The following is an 18,961-nucleotide window of genomic DNA, read 5'->3' on the forward strand; positions in this document are numbered from 1 at the left end:
AAATTCAAGATATTTGAAAGAATAGGGGCGCCTGGGTGGCACAGTGGTTGGGCGTCTGCCTTCAGCTCAGGGCGTGATCCTGGCGTTATGGGATCGAGCCCCACATCAGGCTCCTCTGCTGTGAGCCTGCTTCTTCCTCTCCCACTCCCCCTGCTTGTGTTCCCTCTCTCGCTGGCTGTCTCTATCTCTGTCGAATAAATAAATAAAATCTTAAAAAAAAAAAAAAGATATCTGAAAGAATAAACACTGTCCATTTTAGACCAAGTGCCACACTATATTATTTTGTGAAAACGTATAATAAAGTGGTTTCAAGAATTTGCTCTCTCTTACTGGACAAAATTTACCAGGACATTCACAAATACTTCAAAAGCATGTGAAAAACAAAACCAAAAAAACCCTCTTAGCTCTATCAGATCTCAACATGGGCATACATGAACTCATTCCTCTATTTCCAATTTTTGGTACCATTTGGTTTTTGATATTTATTGACAGAAAAAAGGAGAGTGTGTGTGTGAGTGAGGGGGGATGGTGATGGAGAGGCAGAGGGAGAGGGGGAGAGGGAATCTCAAGCAGGCTCCACGCCAAGCACGGGCCCGATGCAGGGCTCAAGCACACAACCCTGAGATCATGACCCGAGCCCAAATCAAGAGTTGGACACTGAACCGACTGAGCCACCCAGGTGCCCCAAGAAAATCATTTTCGACAATTTTGCCTCCCCTCTCCATTTCCCACTGCATCGCATTTTGTTAAAATGACCCAGTTCTGGACTGTTAACCTATTATTACTTTTAACATTATAGTTTTGCCTGAAATTTCAGGGATCTGTCAAGATAAATGCATCCAACTTCACTGACATGTTATGGAAATTACTTTTTTGCTCACTAATGTTGCTTAAGCCTTGAAGTCTTCACTTCTTGGCTTTATTTTTTGCGATATTTTAGTATATCCTACAGTATTTTTTTTTTCCAAAAAGGGCATGAGTCTGCATATTCCAAAAAGTTGATCTTGTTCTTCTACTTAAAGGAATTGACTGAGTATGCAACTCTAGGTTCAAAATACTCATAGTTGCAATGCTCAAAGCATTGTCATGTAGTATTTAGTGTCATGAGTAAGTCTGATGTCATTCTGATTCTCATTTGTTTGCATAGAGCTTGTTCCTCCATGGAAAAGCTCAAAATTTTCTTTTAAGCTGTGGGATTAAGAAATCTCACCAGAACGTATCTAGGTGAAAAAGCACTCTTTGCTGCTGTAGGCCCCTCTCAGCTGGCCTTTTCAACTCTTAAGGTTCTTCTATCTTCTCTAGGAAATTTTCTTCTATCACGTTTGATTAGATTCAATCAGTCTATCTTTGATTTTTCATCCCCATCTCCTTTCTTTCACCTTCCATATCTTTGGGTTTTCTTGATCTACGTTCTGAGAGATCCTAGACTACCTTTTTTATATCACCAATTCAGAATTCTGGGACTGCCTGTTTTGCCTTTCAACCCTTCCTCTGAGTTCCAATTTTGACAATATTCTTAATTTCCAGAAACTTTATCTTCGTTTTCCTTTTTCAGAGAAGCTGGTTTTTTAACTTATGAATTTAATGTCCTATTAAGTATCTCTGAAGATAGTACTAAGTATTTTATTTTTTAAAAAAAGATTTTTAATTTATTTGAGAAAGGAAGAGCGTGTTCGCATGTGGGTCGGGGGGCAGAGGAGCAGAGGGAGAGGGACAAACAGACCTCTGTGCTGAGCACTGAGTCCAACATGGGGCTTGATTCCAGGACCCTGAGATCATGACCTAAGCTGAAATCAAGAGTTGGACGCTTAACTGACTGAGCCACCCAGGTGCCCCAGTAATAACAAATATTTTAGAAGTTCTTTTCTATTTCTTCTTAGTCCATCTTGGGGCTTCTTTTTCTCATGGGTACTTGCTGATGTTTCTTTGTTATCTGATCGTATTATAAAGGAAGGATTCAGAAAGACCAAATGATTGTCAATACCTGGCACAGTTTATCTAAGTGGTTAAATACATTTCCATGGTAGGCTTTTCCCCAAAGGGGTGGGCTGATTGTGGAAATCTATGGGTGGAGATTCCAGAAATATTTACCGAGCATTTACTATAAGCTGAGCACGATATGCCCATGAAGGCTGGGCACGTCTTTCCCCAGTGGTGATAAACAAAAAAGCCTGACTTCAGGAGCAAAACACTTGAGCCTACTTACTATTGTGCAGAGCTAGTTCCCTTCAAATCCGCTTTAAAATCTCAAAGATACTTTGTATCCTCATTCTCTAAATCCAAGTCCTGACACACGGAGTCTTCTGAGGCAGATCCCTATTTTATTTTAGAAATCCTGGTCTTACTGACTTTAGCCCAGGAGCAAAGACACAGCCAGACCCTAGAGTAATTCTCAATCTTTGGTTGCAAATTAGAATCACCCAGGGAGTTTAAAAACGTGTGCCTGGAGTTCCAGCCTGTGAGATTTAAGATTCTTTTTTTTTTTAATGTTTTTTTATTATATTATGTTAGTCACCATACAGTACATCCCCGGTTTCCGATGTAAGGCTCGATGATTCATTAGTTGCGTATAACACCCAGTGCACCATGCAATACGTGCCCTCCTTACTACCCATCACCAGCCTATCCCATTCCCCCAGCCCCCTCCCCTCTGAAGCCCTCAGTTTGTTTCTCAGAGTCCATAGTCTCTCACGCTTCATCCCCCCTTCTGATCACCCTCCCTTCCCTATCCCCCCTCCCCTACCGATCTTCCTAGTTCTTATGTTCCATAGATGAGAGAAATCATATAATTGTCTTTCTCTGCTTGACTTATTTCACTTAGCATTATCTCTTCCAGTGCCGTCCATGTTGCAGCAAATGTTGAGAACTCGTTCTGATAGCTGAGTAATATTTCATTGTATATATGGACCACAACTTCTTAATCCAGTCATCTGTTGAAGGGCATCTATCTCGGTTCCTTCCACGATTTAGCTATTGTGGACAATGCTGCTATGAACATTGGGGTGCATATGGCCCTTCTCTTCACTACGTCTGTATCTCTGGGGTAAATACCCAGTAGTGCAATGGCTGGGTCATAGGGTAGCTCAATTTTTAACTTTTTAAGGGACCTCCACACTGTTTTCCAGAGTGGCTGTACCAACTTGCATTCCCACCAACAATGTAGGAGGGATCCCCTTTCTCCACATCCTCTCCGGCAATTGTTGTTTCTTGCCTTGTCCATTTTTGCCATTCTAACTGGCGTAAGGTGGTATCTTAGTGTGGTTTTGATTTGAATTTCCCTGATGGCTAATGATAAAAAGCTTCTGCACAGCCAAGGAAATAGTAAAAAAAACTAAGAGGCAGCCCACGAAATGGGAGAATATATTTGCAAATGATGCTACAGATAAAAGACTGGTATCCAAGATCTACAAAGAACTTCTCAAACTCAATACGTGAGAAACAAATAAACAAATCATAAAATGGGCAGAAGATATGAACAGACACTTTTCCAATGATGACATACAAATGGCTAACAGACACATGAAAAAATGTTCAAAATCATTAGCCATCAGAGATTTAAGATTCTTATTTAACTGGTTGGGCCCGCATCAGGATTTTAAAAGCTCCCCAGGTAATTCTAAATTCAGCCAAAGTTGAGTACTGCTACTAAAATTTACTGCCCCAGCTGTTCCATATTGTTTTATAACAACCCTGGTGATTGCCCCATAGCCTGCTTTGGCTCCCTTGCACCAGCTGACTGTGAGCTTGGAGTTCTGCCCAAGTTTGTTGAGAAGAATGGTATGTACCTCTGCAGAGATCTCCTCTACACCTGTTTTGAGTTGGGTTTCCTGAGTCTAGTTTCCATCAGTCCAATTTTATCTACTTTATATAGTCCAGAAATTTTTCATAATATCTAATCCACTTCTTATATTCTCCCTATTTTCCAGCCGACTGTGGATTTCTTACTCTTTTTTTTTTTTTTTTTTTTTTAAAGATTTTATTTATTTACTTGACAGAGATAGAGACAGCCAGCGAGAGAGGGAACACAAGCAGGGGGAGTGGGAGAGGAAGAAGCAGGCTCATAGCGGAGGAGCCTGACGTGGGGCTCGATCCCACAACGCCGGGATCACGCCCTGAGCCGAAGGCAGACGCTTAACCGCTGTGCCACCCAGGCGCCCCTCTTACTCTTTTTAAAAATCATTCTCCAAACCCCTTGCCCGTCTCTTAAGAATTCAGCGGTATCTGGATAGGGAAAGGAGGTGAGAAGGAAGGGTATTCCAACAAACTGAATCCTGCAGATGGCTCTGCTGAAATGGTCATGTTTGAAAACACTGACAACTGTCTGCATTTTTTGCATTCAAATGCAGTGGAAAGCACCATGAGGCAAGAGAGCCACAGGCAGCCAGCATTTGATGTGTCTACTCTAAGCACCGAAGTTAACAAATCAAAAAATGTGAAAGATGGGGGACTTGGGGAAGGAGGAGTGGTAGCTATTTAGAGCCTTGTGCCAGTCAGATTAGATTTCTAAGAAAGCAAAGCTAAAAGTTAACAATGTGGCTACTGCAGGCAACTAAAGTATGATGACTAAAGTAACAGTCATCATCCCAAAGTCAATTAGACTACCTTAGAACACTGTGACTTTTTTTTTTTAATGGAAAAAGAACAAGATTGAATAAAAATTACAAGATGGTCATCTTAATTGACATAAGAAAAAGCACACTGGAACAGAATCTAAAAATTGATCTGCAATTAATAGGATCCTGACAGAGAGGGTAAAATTTCTTTGAGGGGTGTCCAGGTGGCTCAGTTGGTTAAGTGTCTGCCTTCGGCTCAGGTCATGATCCCAGGGTCCTGGGATGGAGCCCTGCGTCAGGCTCCCTGCTCAGCGGTGCTTTGTCTTTTCCCTCTGCCCCCCCCCCACCCCTGCTTGTGCTCTCTCTCATTCTCTTTCTCTCAAATAAATACAATCTTAAATTTTTTTTGAGGAAGAATAAATCCTGTCAACTAATGTTAAGTTCTCTCCTCTTCCACATACAAAATAATTAAAAGGAAGCAAAAGATCACAATTCAGTAAAAGTCTTTTGATTCAGTCCATAACTTTATTCTCCAAAAACCAAACAAACATCCTGGATAAATAGTATTTAGGTACAATAAGTATTAAGAAGCTATAGAATTAGTTTGAAGACTTTCCTTAGCAACAAAGACAAATTAATCATGGGTTCCAGGTCAACCCTGGTAGAGCCAAAACGATTTGCTGATGAACTGGATGTAGGATATAAGATGAAGAGGAGTCAAGGATTTCCTTCCTTAAATCTATTTTCAGGAAGCAAAGCAAATTAAGCAAAATATAGAGAGTAGAAAGAAGAAATTAAATGTCCTGTACTAGGCACCTTTCTTCATTTAACTGTCACAACAACCTCTGTGGGTGTAAAAGATTATCATTCCTGTTTTACAGATGACAAATCTGATTGCCCAAGTAAGTCAAGTAAGTTGTCTAAAGTCCTAAGAATATCAAGTAGCGATTCCAAGATTCAGTATTCAAGTCTATCACTTCCAAAGCCTGTGTGCCCCTCCCCTGATTACTCACTGTACCTTTACACAAAAGTGACAGGCACTCTGTAACTCTTATGTGTCTATAATGATTTGTTATATGATGGATCATCACTGTCTCCTATTCTCCTTCACTGCAGAATTGGCTTTAGTTCTGGAATTTCTTCCTGGCTTTGAATCTAAGGTGATGCTATCAGAAAAGGCAAACTGGTCAAGACTGAGAAGACTTCCAAAAGAACAAGGTGATCGTGGTTTCGGACAGAGACCACTTTTAAGTCAACCTTCTGTCCTCCTCCCACACACGGTGAACTTGTTTCAAAGAGGGAAAGCAGGACACCTTACCCTTGATAAATGAAAATACATTTTTATAAACCTGATTAGTTCCAGAAAACCAAAAAGAACTTTTGGGAGAAAAAGTCAAAATAAACCACTTACTCTAAAATTTCCCAAGAAAGTACAATCCTAACAAGATGAGAGACAAAAATCAGTCATTACCCTTTCTTAAGATATTTGGAAACTGAAAAAGTAAAATGAGACAAAGAATTATTCAAATTTTTAAAAAATCCACTGATAGTATGTTAAGGGAAGGAAATAGAAGAGAAAAAATACAGGTACCTGCTTATTTCTGCAGAAGAAATACAAAAAATATAAACCAGGAACTAATGTGACTTGTGACCAACAGAGGTAGGTAGGAAGGAAGGTGGAAATAATGGGGAAATGGGAACAGGTTAGTAGAGATGAGGGGGGAAAAACACTTCTGTGTATATCTTTTTGGATAGTTTAGAATCATGGTAATGTTTCATCTACCCCAAACACAAATAAGTAGTCAACATCATCAACCAGTGTGTGTGGAACACAAACATAACGAATGAACATAAATGCATTAGGAAGGAATAGCATAACCACACTGAAGGGAGTGACAAAAAATAACTAACCGAAGTTGGAAAGCAGTGCTTTCAATGTATGCTCTAAGGCTCATGCCTAAAGGAACTATACGCAAATATTTCCTATAGTTAGGAAGTTTGTTTTTCACAGGGTGTGGGTTAGCAATTCTAAAACTACTTTCTGTGTAAACTACAATTAAGCAAATAAATATATTGTGGATAATGAGAGTAACGTTTCTCACTGCTGGAGAAAGCAGTTTTAAATAAGCAACGGGAGAAGGTGAGAGTGAACCTGTGGTGCTGGATTGGAACTGGCAGTGTTAGTATGTACTCATAGTTTGCAATACATATACAGACTAATAAAGAATACATATAGTTGTGTATATATGCATATTGAGGCACATGTATTTCCTAGCTCTGTCTGCTTAAGAGGTTCTAGAAGCAATAACATTCCATAGTGTGAGTATACCTAGTACCCAGGTATCTTGGTTTCTAAATATTCTAAATATTAGAATATCTCTAATAAAAGAAATCAGAGCTCCTTGGAGAAACAGCAAGGAAGTTACAAAATGAGCCTAGAGCATCTTATACCAAAAGTAAGGAAGTACTGGGACGCCTGGGTGGCTCAGTTGGTTAAGCATCCAACTGTTGGTTTCAGCTAGGATCATGGTCTCAGGGTTGTGGGACTGAGCCCTTGGTCGGACTCTGCATTTAGCATGAAGTCTGCTTGGGATTCTCTCCCTCTGTCTCTAAAATAAATCAGTAAAATCCTTTTTAAAAATAATTTTTAAAAAGATTTTATTTATTCACTTGAGAGACAGAGAGAGAGAAAGAGAGCGAGTGGGGGGGAGAAGCAGAGGGAGAGGTAGAAGCAGACTCCCCGCTGAGCAAGGAGCCTGACATGGGGCTCAATCCCAGGACCCAGAGATCATGACCTGAGCTGAAGGCAGATGTTTAACCATCTGAGCCATCCAGGTGCCCCATAAGTAAAATTAAAAAAAAAAAAAAAAAAAAAAGTAAGGAAGTGCTTAAAAACCAAAGCAGGTATGTTGAAAACAACCTTCTAATGGCCAAACCTGGGACAATCTGAGCAACAAATAAGAATAGCAATGAATAATAACCCACAGAATCAAATAAATTCCCATGAGTCCTGACTATTATAATAACTGAAAAAACAGAGAAGGAGAGGCAGCTCTTCCTATAGCAGAATTCCAATTAAACTGTAGAAGAACAACGGAAATAGAAAAATCACCATTAGGCAAATACTACAGTAATAACTGCTGCATACAGAAATCACTCATAGAAAAAAAATCATTCATGGATGCTAAAATCAATATGTGAAGGTGTGATGTAACAGAAGATCTCTGCATGGTCTCTTAGTAGTTCTCTCCCAACGAGATACTCAGTAAGGTAAAAATAGGAACTTTACAAAGGAGAAACATGGCTGACCCCACCTTAACCAAGGGACCCAAGTTAGTATCATCACTATCCTGTACCTCCTGATAATGATGAACTGAGAAGGGCACAACATCACTCCTATGGTATTTTTCAAAAAATGTGTAACTTCAATCTAATCAGACAAACCCAAACTGAAGTATATTCTATAAACAGCCAGCTGTCTTCAAAATGTTAAAGTCATGAAAATCACAGAAAGACTGATCAACTGTCACTGACTGGAGAGACTACTATCAGAGGGACTAAATACAGCGGTGAATCCTGAATCTGACCATGGACCAGAAAAAGGACATCAGTTTGGGAACTGATGAAATTCACATAAGATCTGCAGAACAGTTAATAGTATTGCATCAAGGTTAATTTCCTGACTTTGACAGATGTACTGTGGTGAGGGAAGATGTGAACATTAGGGGAAGTTGGGTGAAGCATATAAGAGAATTCTCTGTACTAGTTTCACAGTTTGTCTATAAGTTGAAAATTATTTTAAAACAGAAAGCTAAAAATAAAGACTCCCACTGAAACTACTACTAAGAGCAAGATCTGATTTAATTTAGCCTGCCCCAAAGTTAGCTCTACAGTGGTGGCTTTGTGGCATTGTCTATAATTGGGAAAAAAGTTTTTCCTTTTATTTTGGTTGCCAAAAACCTCCAGTTTAAAAATATACATTATAAATTGTTGAATTTGGGGAGTTACTATATCATAGGGAAAAAATCTCTACTTTTGTATATGTTTGAAAATTTTCATAATAAAAAATCAAAATGTATGTTATAATCTTTTACATATTTGCTGAAGATAATTTTGTATCACCCCTGTAACTTTCATAAACATTTAGAATTCTGTCATGGAATGTTCAGGGGTAGTAGGACCTTAGAAATCAAGATGTCTACCCTGGTGTCACCGGAAAGGAAGGAAGCTAACCCCCAGAGAGGCAAGGGCTAGTTAGAGTCAGCCGAAGCCAGAATCCTATCTCCGACTCTTAGTCTAGCTATTTCTCCAACATTTGAGCTCCTCTTCATGTATTCCAAAACTTATCACGAATGATAGCTACCTAAACACTTCAACTGCAATAGTACAATAATACTATTTATAATTATTTCCAACTAAATGAGTAACTCAATTTGAACTAATTTGCCACACTCATGGAAATGAAACATGGGTCTCAAATAGTATATACAAGGGTAAAGATAAGAAAATCAACCATTCTAATTTATTGTTCCAAATGAACTCTTTAAATAGGCCTTTTACCATAGTTCATATTGCCATCCTTGTTTGGTGCTTTGATTGTTTTCTTAGTGGAAGTATCTTTCCACATTTTCTCACAACTCTCTTTTTTAAAGTACTTCAGCTCAGTGAATGGCATCTTTCAAACATCTATCCAGGCAGAGAGCATCTACCGAACACCAAATGCATGTAAGGGACTGTAGGTGATGCTGGAAACAAAAAAATGAAAGATTCTGGTCCTCACGCTGTGTACTGGGGAAAAGGGCAAACACTGATTATAGTATAGGGTACATGATGGTATAGAGAACGTGCTCTGGGAGGGAGGAAGAATGATCAGGTATCCCAGTAGTATCCTTATTCCCAACTTAGCAAATGAAAAAATGGAATAGCTTTAAATCACCCAATAAATGGCAAAGCAGAACTTGAACCCAGTTTTCCTAGAATAGAATGAACACTATTATCCAATTTTGATCTAACTAAAACGAACTTTTTCATCTTGAGGAAAGCCGGTGAAATGGGTCGGAGAGCTCTGAAGTGCACCACAGTCTAACTGCTCTGTTTAGAAACTCCGTAACCTTGGGCAATTTATGCAACTTCCCGGAACTCACTTTTCTAACCTGGGGATAATAAATCTTATCTCGTAAGGTTATTGTGAGAAATAAATGAATAAATACGTAAGGCAGCTAACATAGTTGCTGGCACATGAAGGAGTCCACAGACTTGGACTTGATGGATGGGATGACCTTTTATTCACTTTCTGGGTCTACAGAAGCTGACACAGTACTTAGCATGGACATGTTGGATGAATATTTACCAAATAAAGTCACTATTAAATAAATGTTGAATTTAAAACTATTCTTGGGCTATATCCAATTGTTTATTACTATAAACAGATTTTTAGAAAGAAATCTCCACTTTGTCCCCATAAATGGAACCCAACTTCTAAGGACTAATTGCTGTTATTTAGCAATACTTACTTTCTACTGTTGCTCCTTCATTTGGGTTTGAATATCCTTCTCCTTTCTGTTTGATTCTTCGGATAATGCCTCCATCTTCAAATAAATCCTCTCCTTTGAAATCAAGGAGCTCAATCTAGAAAGGAAAAAAGAATTTGGCTGAGAAAAGACCAAACAGAGCCAACTTAACATACTTAAAGACAAGGGCAACCAATTCTCCTTTCATTTTACAAAATAAAACTCTTTTATATTTATCTATGCATCTCAGTTATTGGAAAAGTAGGAAAAAAGGAACACTGCACTTTCAATACCTGGAAAGAGCCTTCACGTAATGATAATGTCTAGGACTGCATCCTGCGGGGTTGCAGTGCAAAGACAGACAGGAAATACTAGGAAAGCTGCCTTGTGGGCAAGAAGCCAGAGCTACAGAGCTACAGGCCCAGAACTATTTTGTCTGACTCTAAAGGCCACCACCTTTCCACCCCAGATTCATGGAATTCCCTTTTTAAATGTAAAAATAAATCTTATCAATCAGGGCTACGACCAACTAAAGGTGTTTTTTACCTAGTTATGATGTTTCAGGCATTTCCTCCCTCAATTTTTTAAACAGATTTGGACAAACATATGTAATTCAACACAGGATGAATAACATTACCACCACCTACTGCTTCTAATGAAGAAGTGAGATCTGTGACAAATAGTGAACCTGTATAATACGAAAAAATCTTACAATCTGGTTTAGGTACATTTCAACACAAGCCTCCCACATTTCCAACCTGTCTTCTGGTCCATTTTGAGTATGTTATACTCACACCACTGACCAGAACCTTTATTTCTTAAGCCTGGTGTCTGTTGTTTATTTGGATATGACATTTCTGTGCCAGAAACACGCTTCTAAGAAAGCACTGGCACACACCCCTTGGGTTTGTGGGAAACAATTCAAGAAGCCAAGCTCCAAAATAAATAAGTTGGATCTGATTCTCAATAGCAAGCCTAGCTCCTTGTTCCACTGCTTGTTGCTTCAGAGCCAGCACTATAGTAGAACAGATGCTAACAAGGCAACGTCACACACACACACACACACACACTCACCTCAAAAAAGAGAGTTGCATTTGAGGGAATTTTGGGGAGACTGCCGGCCGAGCCATATGCATACTCTGGTTTGCAAAGTAAATGGCAGACCTCTCCTTTCTTCATGGTAGCCACCCCAATGTCCCATGCCTTGATAACTTGGCCTAAAAGAAAGAAAAAGGTGGTTGAACGCTACAGGCCATATTTAAAAATATTTAACTGTCATAAACACAAGTTCAAACAAATTTCCTATTCTCTTTATATTACATACTCAGGAAGCAGGGGTTACAAAAGAACCTGGTAAAAAGCTACCCACTAAGAAATAAATTGTGATTTTTGAAGGTGATCAGAGTAGCTTCCCTCCTGAGAAGGATGAAAGTAGTATCAGTTTCTAAATTGCTCCCAGATTGAATCTTTGAAAAGCGGCAATAACATAATCTTTGAAATATATCTGGGTTGCAGTTGTTGCTTAATTTATAATTTCGACTATAATAATAAGGGCATTTTTCTAGGTATAGATAGAACCAAAACGGTATGGAATAAAATGGAATTTGTCCTAAGGAAGCTTATAATTTAGTTGGGTAGACAAAAACAACTAACAACTGGGAAAGTATAAATTGCATAAATTGGCCCATGAAAGATGTCTTCTCAAAATTTAGAAAAAAAAAAAGTTTTGTTTTTTTAAACAAATGATTATGTGTTCTTTTGTCAAATCACAAGAACTACTGAACTCAGATTCCTTTTTTCCTGCTTCCAGGAAACTAAATGTTGACTTTACTCAACTGTAGAAGTGTATTAGCCTATATAATTTTTTTTTCTGTTTTATTTGACAGAGAGAGAGAGAGAGGGCACAAGCAGGGAAAGTGGAAGGCAGAGGGAGAGGGAGAAGCAGGCTCGATCCCAGGCCCCTGAGATCATGACCTGAGCCAAAGGCAGACACTTAACTGACTGAGCCACCCACCTGCCCCTAGCTTATGTAATTGTAATTATATCTTACAATAAGCAGTCTCAAATGCTTTGGGAAACAATAAAAAAATGTAGGCGATCTAAAGGGGTAAAATACAAAAATGAGGTCTGATGTCAATCAAAAACTTAAGGACTGACAGCGAATTCAGGTAAACAATGAATTCCAGTGGAAGTAAATTTTGAAGAAAGCTATTATCCTGAACTGAGAGCAGGTGATAGGATATTAGAATAAGGGGAACTCTATACCGAGGTTGGTAAGTAGAGATGCATTAAGCATTCGTGACTTATGACTAAGCTTGTCTTCATTAAGAATTAAAATTTTTCAAAAGATCAGATACTTATTTTACTTAAAAATTTGTAAGTTACATATGCTTATTATTAAAGCACACACAAGAGAGAAAGATATAAAGTGAAAGGATATCCATTCCCTCCTTGTAAGAAGCCACTGTTGTTCCTTTTATATCCTTCCTGTGTGTGCTGTCACTTTTTAAAAATTTTAAGATGCAAATGATAGCATGCTATACATTAAATTAGGCTTTTCATTTAATATGTATCTTGAGGGACCTGTGTGGCTCAGTAAGTTGGGCGACCAACTCTTGGTTTCGGCCCAGGTCATGATCTCAGAGTTGTGAGATGGAGCCCGAGTCAGGCTCCATGCTGGGCATGGAGCCTGCTTGTGATTCTCTCTCTGCACCCCCCTTGATCTTTCTTTGTCAGTAGAAGGGAGAATATGCATCTTAGAGGTTAAAAGTGCAACCTGTTTTAACCTCAAACTATCTGGATTCAAATACCAGGTCTGCCCCTTACAGGTGATGTGCAAATTATTTAAGGGCTGTGCCTTAGTTTCTCATTGGCAAAATGTAGATAATAATAGTGCCTGCCATAAAATTGTTATAAGAATTATTAGATAAAACATGTCAAATGCACAGCATGGTGTCTGGCTTAATAAAGAACAGCAATCATTATCGGGGTGCATATAGGCTCAGTCAGTAGAGCATGCGACTCTTGATCTTGGGGTTCGGAGTCCAAGCCCTATGCTGGGTGTAGAGCCTACTTATAAAAATAATAAATAATAAAAGGACAGCCATCATCATCATCGTAAATACAAACAGATCTACCTCATTCTAAATGACGGCATAATATTCCAGTCACTCTCCTACCGAGAAACATATTTTGTCCATATATGATTGTCTACTTTGTGCAAGTATATTTGGAGGGTAAATTCCTAGAAATGCAAAGGTGATGTGCATTTTCAATTTGACAGACATATTGCCCAAATGCCCTTCCAAAATGGCTACATCAATTTATATGCTCACACATGGTTCTACTGTGAAAACAGCCCAGAATCATCAGGTGAAATGTAAAGTCTCCCGTTGATAGGTTGGCTTTCCTGTCACGGATTCTCCTCAAAGACTGCTAGGTTTTAGAGAGGGCCCTCGAGAACATTTTTTTTTCTTTTTTTACTATCAACTCTGATACTTTAAGACATACTTCTTCAGGAAATCTTCATATTGTGGGAGTTACTACTGTGCATTTGTTCAAGACATTTAGCCAATTACCGAGGAACAAAGGTATAGCTATTAATACAAAGATGGCCATTCGCATCTTCCTTCCAAGGACCATGGAATGTAGTATGGCTAGTGGAAGAGAAAGATACATGCACTGTTTTTGTTTTAAACAAATCATGGTAAACACTAACACACAGTATAAACAAGGGGCTTTTGCTTTTGGGTGGGGATTAGAGCCATCAGCAAAAGCTTAATTCACAGATAAGGTCTGCACTAGGCCTTAGAAGTCAGAAACATTAGCCTGTCAATTAAATCCATAGGAGCCTCAACCTAAAAAAATCATGCCCGCGCCTTTGCTTTTTTTCTCATTTGGGAACATAAAGCTGCTCTTACATCGAGATCCCATTACTGAATGAAACACTGAGCAAAGAGCCACACTGGTATGAACACAGGTATATATTTCTAAAATTGCCAATTGAGAGACTCTTCTTAAAAAGTATTTCCTCTTGGGCACCTGGGTGGCTCAATCGGTTAAGCATCTGCCTTCGGCTCAGGTCATGATCCCAGGGTCCTGGGATCAAACCCCACATCGGGCTCCCTGCTCATCGGGGAGCCTGCTTCTCCCTCTGCCCCTCCTCCCACTCATTCTCTCAATCTCTCTCTCTGTCTCTAAAATAATAAGTAAATAAAATCTTCAAAAAAATTATTTCCCTTTGTTGTGATGAGTACCAGCTATTGTATGGAAGTGCTGAATCACTATATTGTATACCTGAAACTAATATTACACTGTATGTTAACGAACTGGAATTTAAATAAAAACTTAAAATAAAAAAGAAAAAAATATACTTCCCCAATTAAAAAAAATACAAAACACACAAAAAATAATAATATATACTCATGATAGAACAACTGGAAAATACAGAAGAGCATAGAGTATATTAAAACCTCTGAAATCCCAGCATCTGGGGTAAACTGTCAATTCCCTGGTTCATTTCCTTCCGAATGATATATGTACATTTTGTTTGCATTTAAAAATTTTACATATTCATTCTTAAAATTCTGGTCATAGTTTATTTGGTTTTGTGATTTCCTCTTTACATTTCATTCTGTATGAGCATTTTTCTTGTTAAAAGACAGTATCTAAAAAATGACTTTTAATAACTATATACTATTTCAGCTTTTGATTATAATCTCATCACTTCCATTAATAAACACTCAGGTTCTTCTTCTTTTTTTTTTTTTTACTATTATAAAGTTTTAATGAACAATTTTGCACCTAAACCTTCATGTAGCTGTTTTTTTTTTTTTGTTTTTTGGTTTTTTTTGAGTAGTAAAAGCCTGTTACCTGACAATCAGAACTATAGTTGGTAGGTTAATTTAAAATGTTGCCTCAAGTGAGGAATCAAAAAAAGAACATATACATACCTCAAACGTTTTTTTTTTTTAACCTTAAACCACGTCAAAGTATATTAATTCACTAATCTTTGCTACAAGGTCAACTCCTTGTCTGTGAGTGTGGCCCTGGTGATAAAGAGTTCCACGTCTCGTTTACTGTATACATCATATTTACGATATATCATTTCAATTTACAATGTGGGTTTAAAGTGGACTGAGGACCAGATACTTGTAAAGCAATCAGTACAAAGAACCCTTCTGGTAAAAATGTGTTCTGAACGGCCTACTTGTTTTTGCCTTTTACCCATCCCTAATTCAATAGCAATTTAAAAAATGCTTTTAGCAATTCACCTCAGTAAGTCTTTCCAAAAATGTTCAAGTTTTCATTGAAATAATCCCTCTTTCTTTCTACACTAATTTAAGTGCTTTATATACGATCTAATTAAATTCTATAATTACAAGAAGCACAATGGATATAAACAGGTTTCAACTGATTCTTACTAAGAGGAAGAAAAAAGCAGCCCCTAACATCTGGAAACTGCTTGATACTGACATCTAGGCCTTAATGATGTCTGAAGCGGGCCTGGGGGAAGCTAGGCCATGCTATTCTCCTGTTGGACATAAACAATCTCACAAAACATCAACATCAGACAAGGTCACTCTGAGACCATGAAAAAGTGAGACAAAACAAAAACACTTCAAAATTTTGTCTGGACAAAAAATAAGGTCATTGTGCAACCTACAAAATACCAAACATCCCCCTCTCCTGGCTGACAGGAGTGACTGCTGCTTCTCCAGCAGGTATAGCTTTAGTCTCTTGTCTATTCAGCCTGCCTCCTAGATAAGATTTATTAAGATATTGAACAATCGGCCCACATCCTAACAATATCCCATCCAGAGCAAAGACCCTCTTCCTTTTTTTTTTTTTTTAAGATTTTATTTATTTATTCGACAGAGATAGAGACAGCCAGCGAGAGAGGGAACACAAGCAGGGGGAGTGGGAGAGGAAGAAGCAGGCTCATAGTGGAGGAGCCTGATGTGGGGCTCGGTCCCATAACACCGGATCACGCCCTGGGCCGAAGGCAGACGCTTAACCGCTGTGCCACCCAGGCGCCCCAAAGACCCTCTTCCTTAAACCTTTTCCCAAATCACCTAATACAAGCCCAAATTCTATAATAAATCCTTTTGAACACTCCTACTGAAATACCCCACATTTCCCATATGCATTTTCCCTCCCTACAATGAGTAATGAACCCAACTTGTTCAGTGACATCTGTGTCCCCAGTGGTCTGTGGCTGGAGGGCACTAACAAGGCCCACTCAAACTGGCTGAAGCAGAGTATGGACCACACCACAGAATAGGAAAACAGCAGTATCACTCATATTTGCAAACAGAATGGAGAGCATAATTAGTCCACGGCTGGTTAAGCAAGCTTCTCCCATACTTCCTTAGGTTCAATTCTTAGGAGCAGAATTATGGGGTCAAAGCATAAACATTTTTAAGATTCTTAATCTTTAGGATATTTTGATCTTTAGGATCATAATTATAGGTATAATACACCAAGAATACAGAATTTGTTCTTACACTTGATCTGGACTTCAATTATTAGCTCAAATGCAATTTATCAATTTCAGGAGTCCTATTTCATTTGTAACAATATCTGAAGTAAAAATATATATTTAAAGAAATGTATAATGTAGCTATCCCTCAGTTCAAATGCTTTCTATATATAACTAACTGTAGGCAATTGGAAGTTTAAAAGTATACAAAAAGCCCAGTATAAAAGCAATGAACTGTACTTTTTTTCTTCCTTCTGCAAAGTGTAATCAAAGAATACATTTTAAAATACAAAATTTTGGGGCACCTGGATGGCTCAAGTAAGTTAAGTGTCCAACTCCTGATTTCGGCTCACGTCGTCATCTCAGGGTTGTGAGATTGAGCCCCTTGTCAGGCTTTGTCAAGCTCTTGTGCTGGGTGTGGAGCCTGCTTTGGAGTCTCTCTCTGTCCATCCCCACCCTCTCCCTCTCTACAAACAAAACCAAAACCGAACAAACCAAAAAAGCCCATAAAATTCGGGCACCTGGGTGGCTCAGTGAGTTAAGCATATGCCTTCGGCCCAGGTCATGATCCCAGAGTCCTGGGATCAAGCCCCACATCAGGCTCCCTGCTCAACTGGAAGCCTACTTCTCCCTCTCCCTCTGCCTACCTCTGCCCCTGCTCATGCTCTGTCAAATAAAATAAAATAAAATTAAATTAAAATAAAATTAAAATTATATAAAATAAAAATAAAATAAAATAATCTAAAAAATAAAATAAAAAAATAAAAATAAAATAAAATAAAATAAAAAAATCAACTCATAAAATTTTATAGCTTCAATGTAGGTTCATCAATTTTAACAAGTGTACCATTCTGGTGGAGTATGTTTGGGGGGGAGGGGAGGCTATGCATGTGTGAGAAGGGGGCGTATAACGGAACTCTGTACCTTCTGCTCAATTTTACTGTGAACCTAAAAATGCTCTAACAATAAAGTCTATTAAAAAATCATATTAACACATTTTAACGGAAGCAACCCAAATATCCATCAATAGATGAATGGATAAAGATGCAGAATAAGATATATATACATATACACAATGGAATATTACTCAGTCATAAAAAAGAATGCAATCTTGCAATGTGCAACAATATGGATGGATCTAGAAGGTATAATGTCAAGTGGAGTAAGTCTGTCAGCGGGGCACCAGGGTGGCTCAATTGGTTAAACGCCCGACTTTTTTTTTTTTTTTAATATTTTATTTATTTATTTGACAGAGATAGAGACAGCCAGCAAGAGAGGGAACACAAGCAGGGGGAGTGGGAGAGGAAGAAGCAGGCTCATAGCAGAGGAGCCTGATGTGGGGCTCGATCCCACAATGCCGGGATCACACCCTGAGCCGAAGGCAGATGCTTAACCGCTGTGCCACCCAGGCGCCCCAGGTGCCCGACTTTTGATTTTGGCTCAGATCATGATCTCAGGGTCATGGGATCAAGCCCCGTGTTGGGCTCTGCCCTGGGTGTAGATCCTGCTTAAGATTTTCTCTCTCCCTGCCTCATCCCTTCTCTTCCCATCTCTAAAGAAAGAAAAGAAGTCAGTCAGTCAGTGAAAGACAAATACCATATGATTTCACTCATATGTGGAATTTAAGAAATAAAACAAATGAACAAAGAAAAAAGACAATAAAACAAAACAGACAAAACAAAAAAACCAAAACCAGACTCTTGAATATAGAGAACTAACTGGTAGGTACCAGAAGGAAGGTAGGTGGGGGGATGGGTAAAATAGGTGAAGGGGGTTAAGAGTACACTTACCATGATGAGCACTGAAAGTATAGAATTGTTGAATCACTATATTGTACACCTGACACTAATGTAACACTGTATGTTAGTTATACTAGAATTTAAATAAATAGATTTATAAAATAAAATAATCATATAACACATTTTAAAATATAACATTTTAATTTAATCATGGAATACTTTCATCCACAATAAAATATAACTATAGTGACCACTTTAGAACATTCTAACATTTTTCTTTATTGATTTAAAACATTTTAAAAATTGTGGTAAAATACATACAAAATTTACCATCACAACCATTTTTAGGTGTGCAGATCAGTACTGTTAAGTATATTCATTGTTATACAACCAGTCTCTACAACTTTTTCATCTTGCAATGCAATGCTAAAACTCTACCCATTAAATAACTTCCCATTTCCTCCTGCCCCAAGCCCTTGCAAGACTTTCATTCCACCATTTCTATGAATCTGATTACTCTAGATTCATCTGGATGTAAGTGGAATCATATATTATTTGTCTTTTTTTTCCCTCAGATATTTATTTTTAGGTAATCTCTACACCCAACATGGGACTAGTCGAATTTACAACCCGGAGATCAAGAGTCATATGCTCTACCAACTGAGCCAGTCAGGAGAC

The 18,961-nt window shown here is 38.4% G+C and overlaps 1 protein-coding gene across 9 annotated transcripts in view; it reads right to left on the reverse strand.

Annotated features, from left to right (window-relative positions):
* The window catches only part of FKBP5 (FKBP prolyl isomerase 5), a 120,369-nt gene that overhangs the window by 35,525 nt on the left and 65,883 nt on the right, over window positions 1-18,961 (reverse strand). For all 9 annotated transcript variants that reach the window (XR_006775303.2, XM_045772048.2, XM_045772056.2 and 6 more), the window contains 2 exons: window positions 11,138-11,280; window positions 10,067-10,181 (listed from right to left, as the gene is read on the reverse strand). Coding sequence is in view for 8 of the 9 variants with exons in the window: in XM_045772048.2 (XP_045628004.1) it covers window positions 10,067-10,181; window positions 11,138-11,280 (258 nt within the window). In the remaining variant the exon portion in view is untranslated. The remainder of the gene's footprint in view (window positions 1-10,066; window positions 10,182-11,137; window positions 11,281-18,961) is intronic.

The sequence above is a fragment of the Ursus americanus genome, chromosome 32 (genome assembly GCF_024610735.1).
Source record: "Ursus americanus isolate L20-20 chromosome 32, mUrsAme1.1.p, whole genome shotgun sequence".
Taxonomy (NCBI): Eukaryota; Metazoa; Chordata; class Mammalia; order Carnivora; family Ursidae; genus Ursus; species Ursus americanus.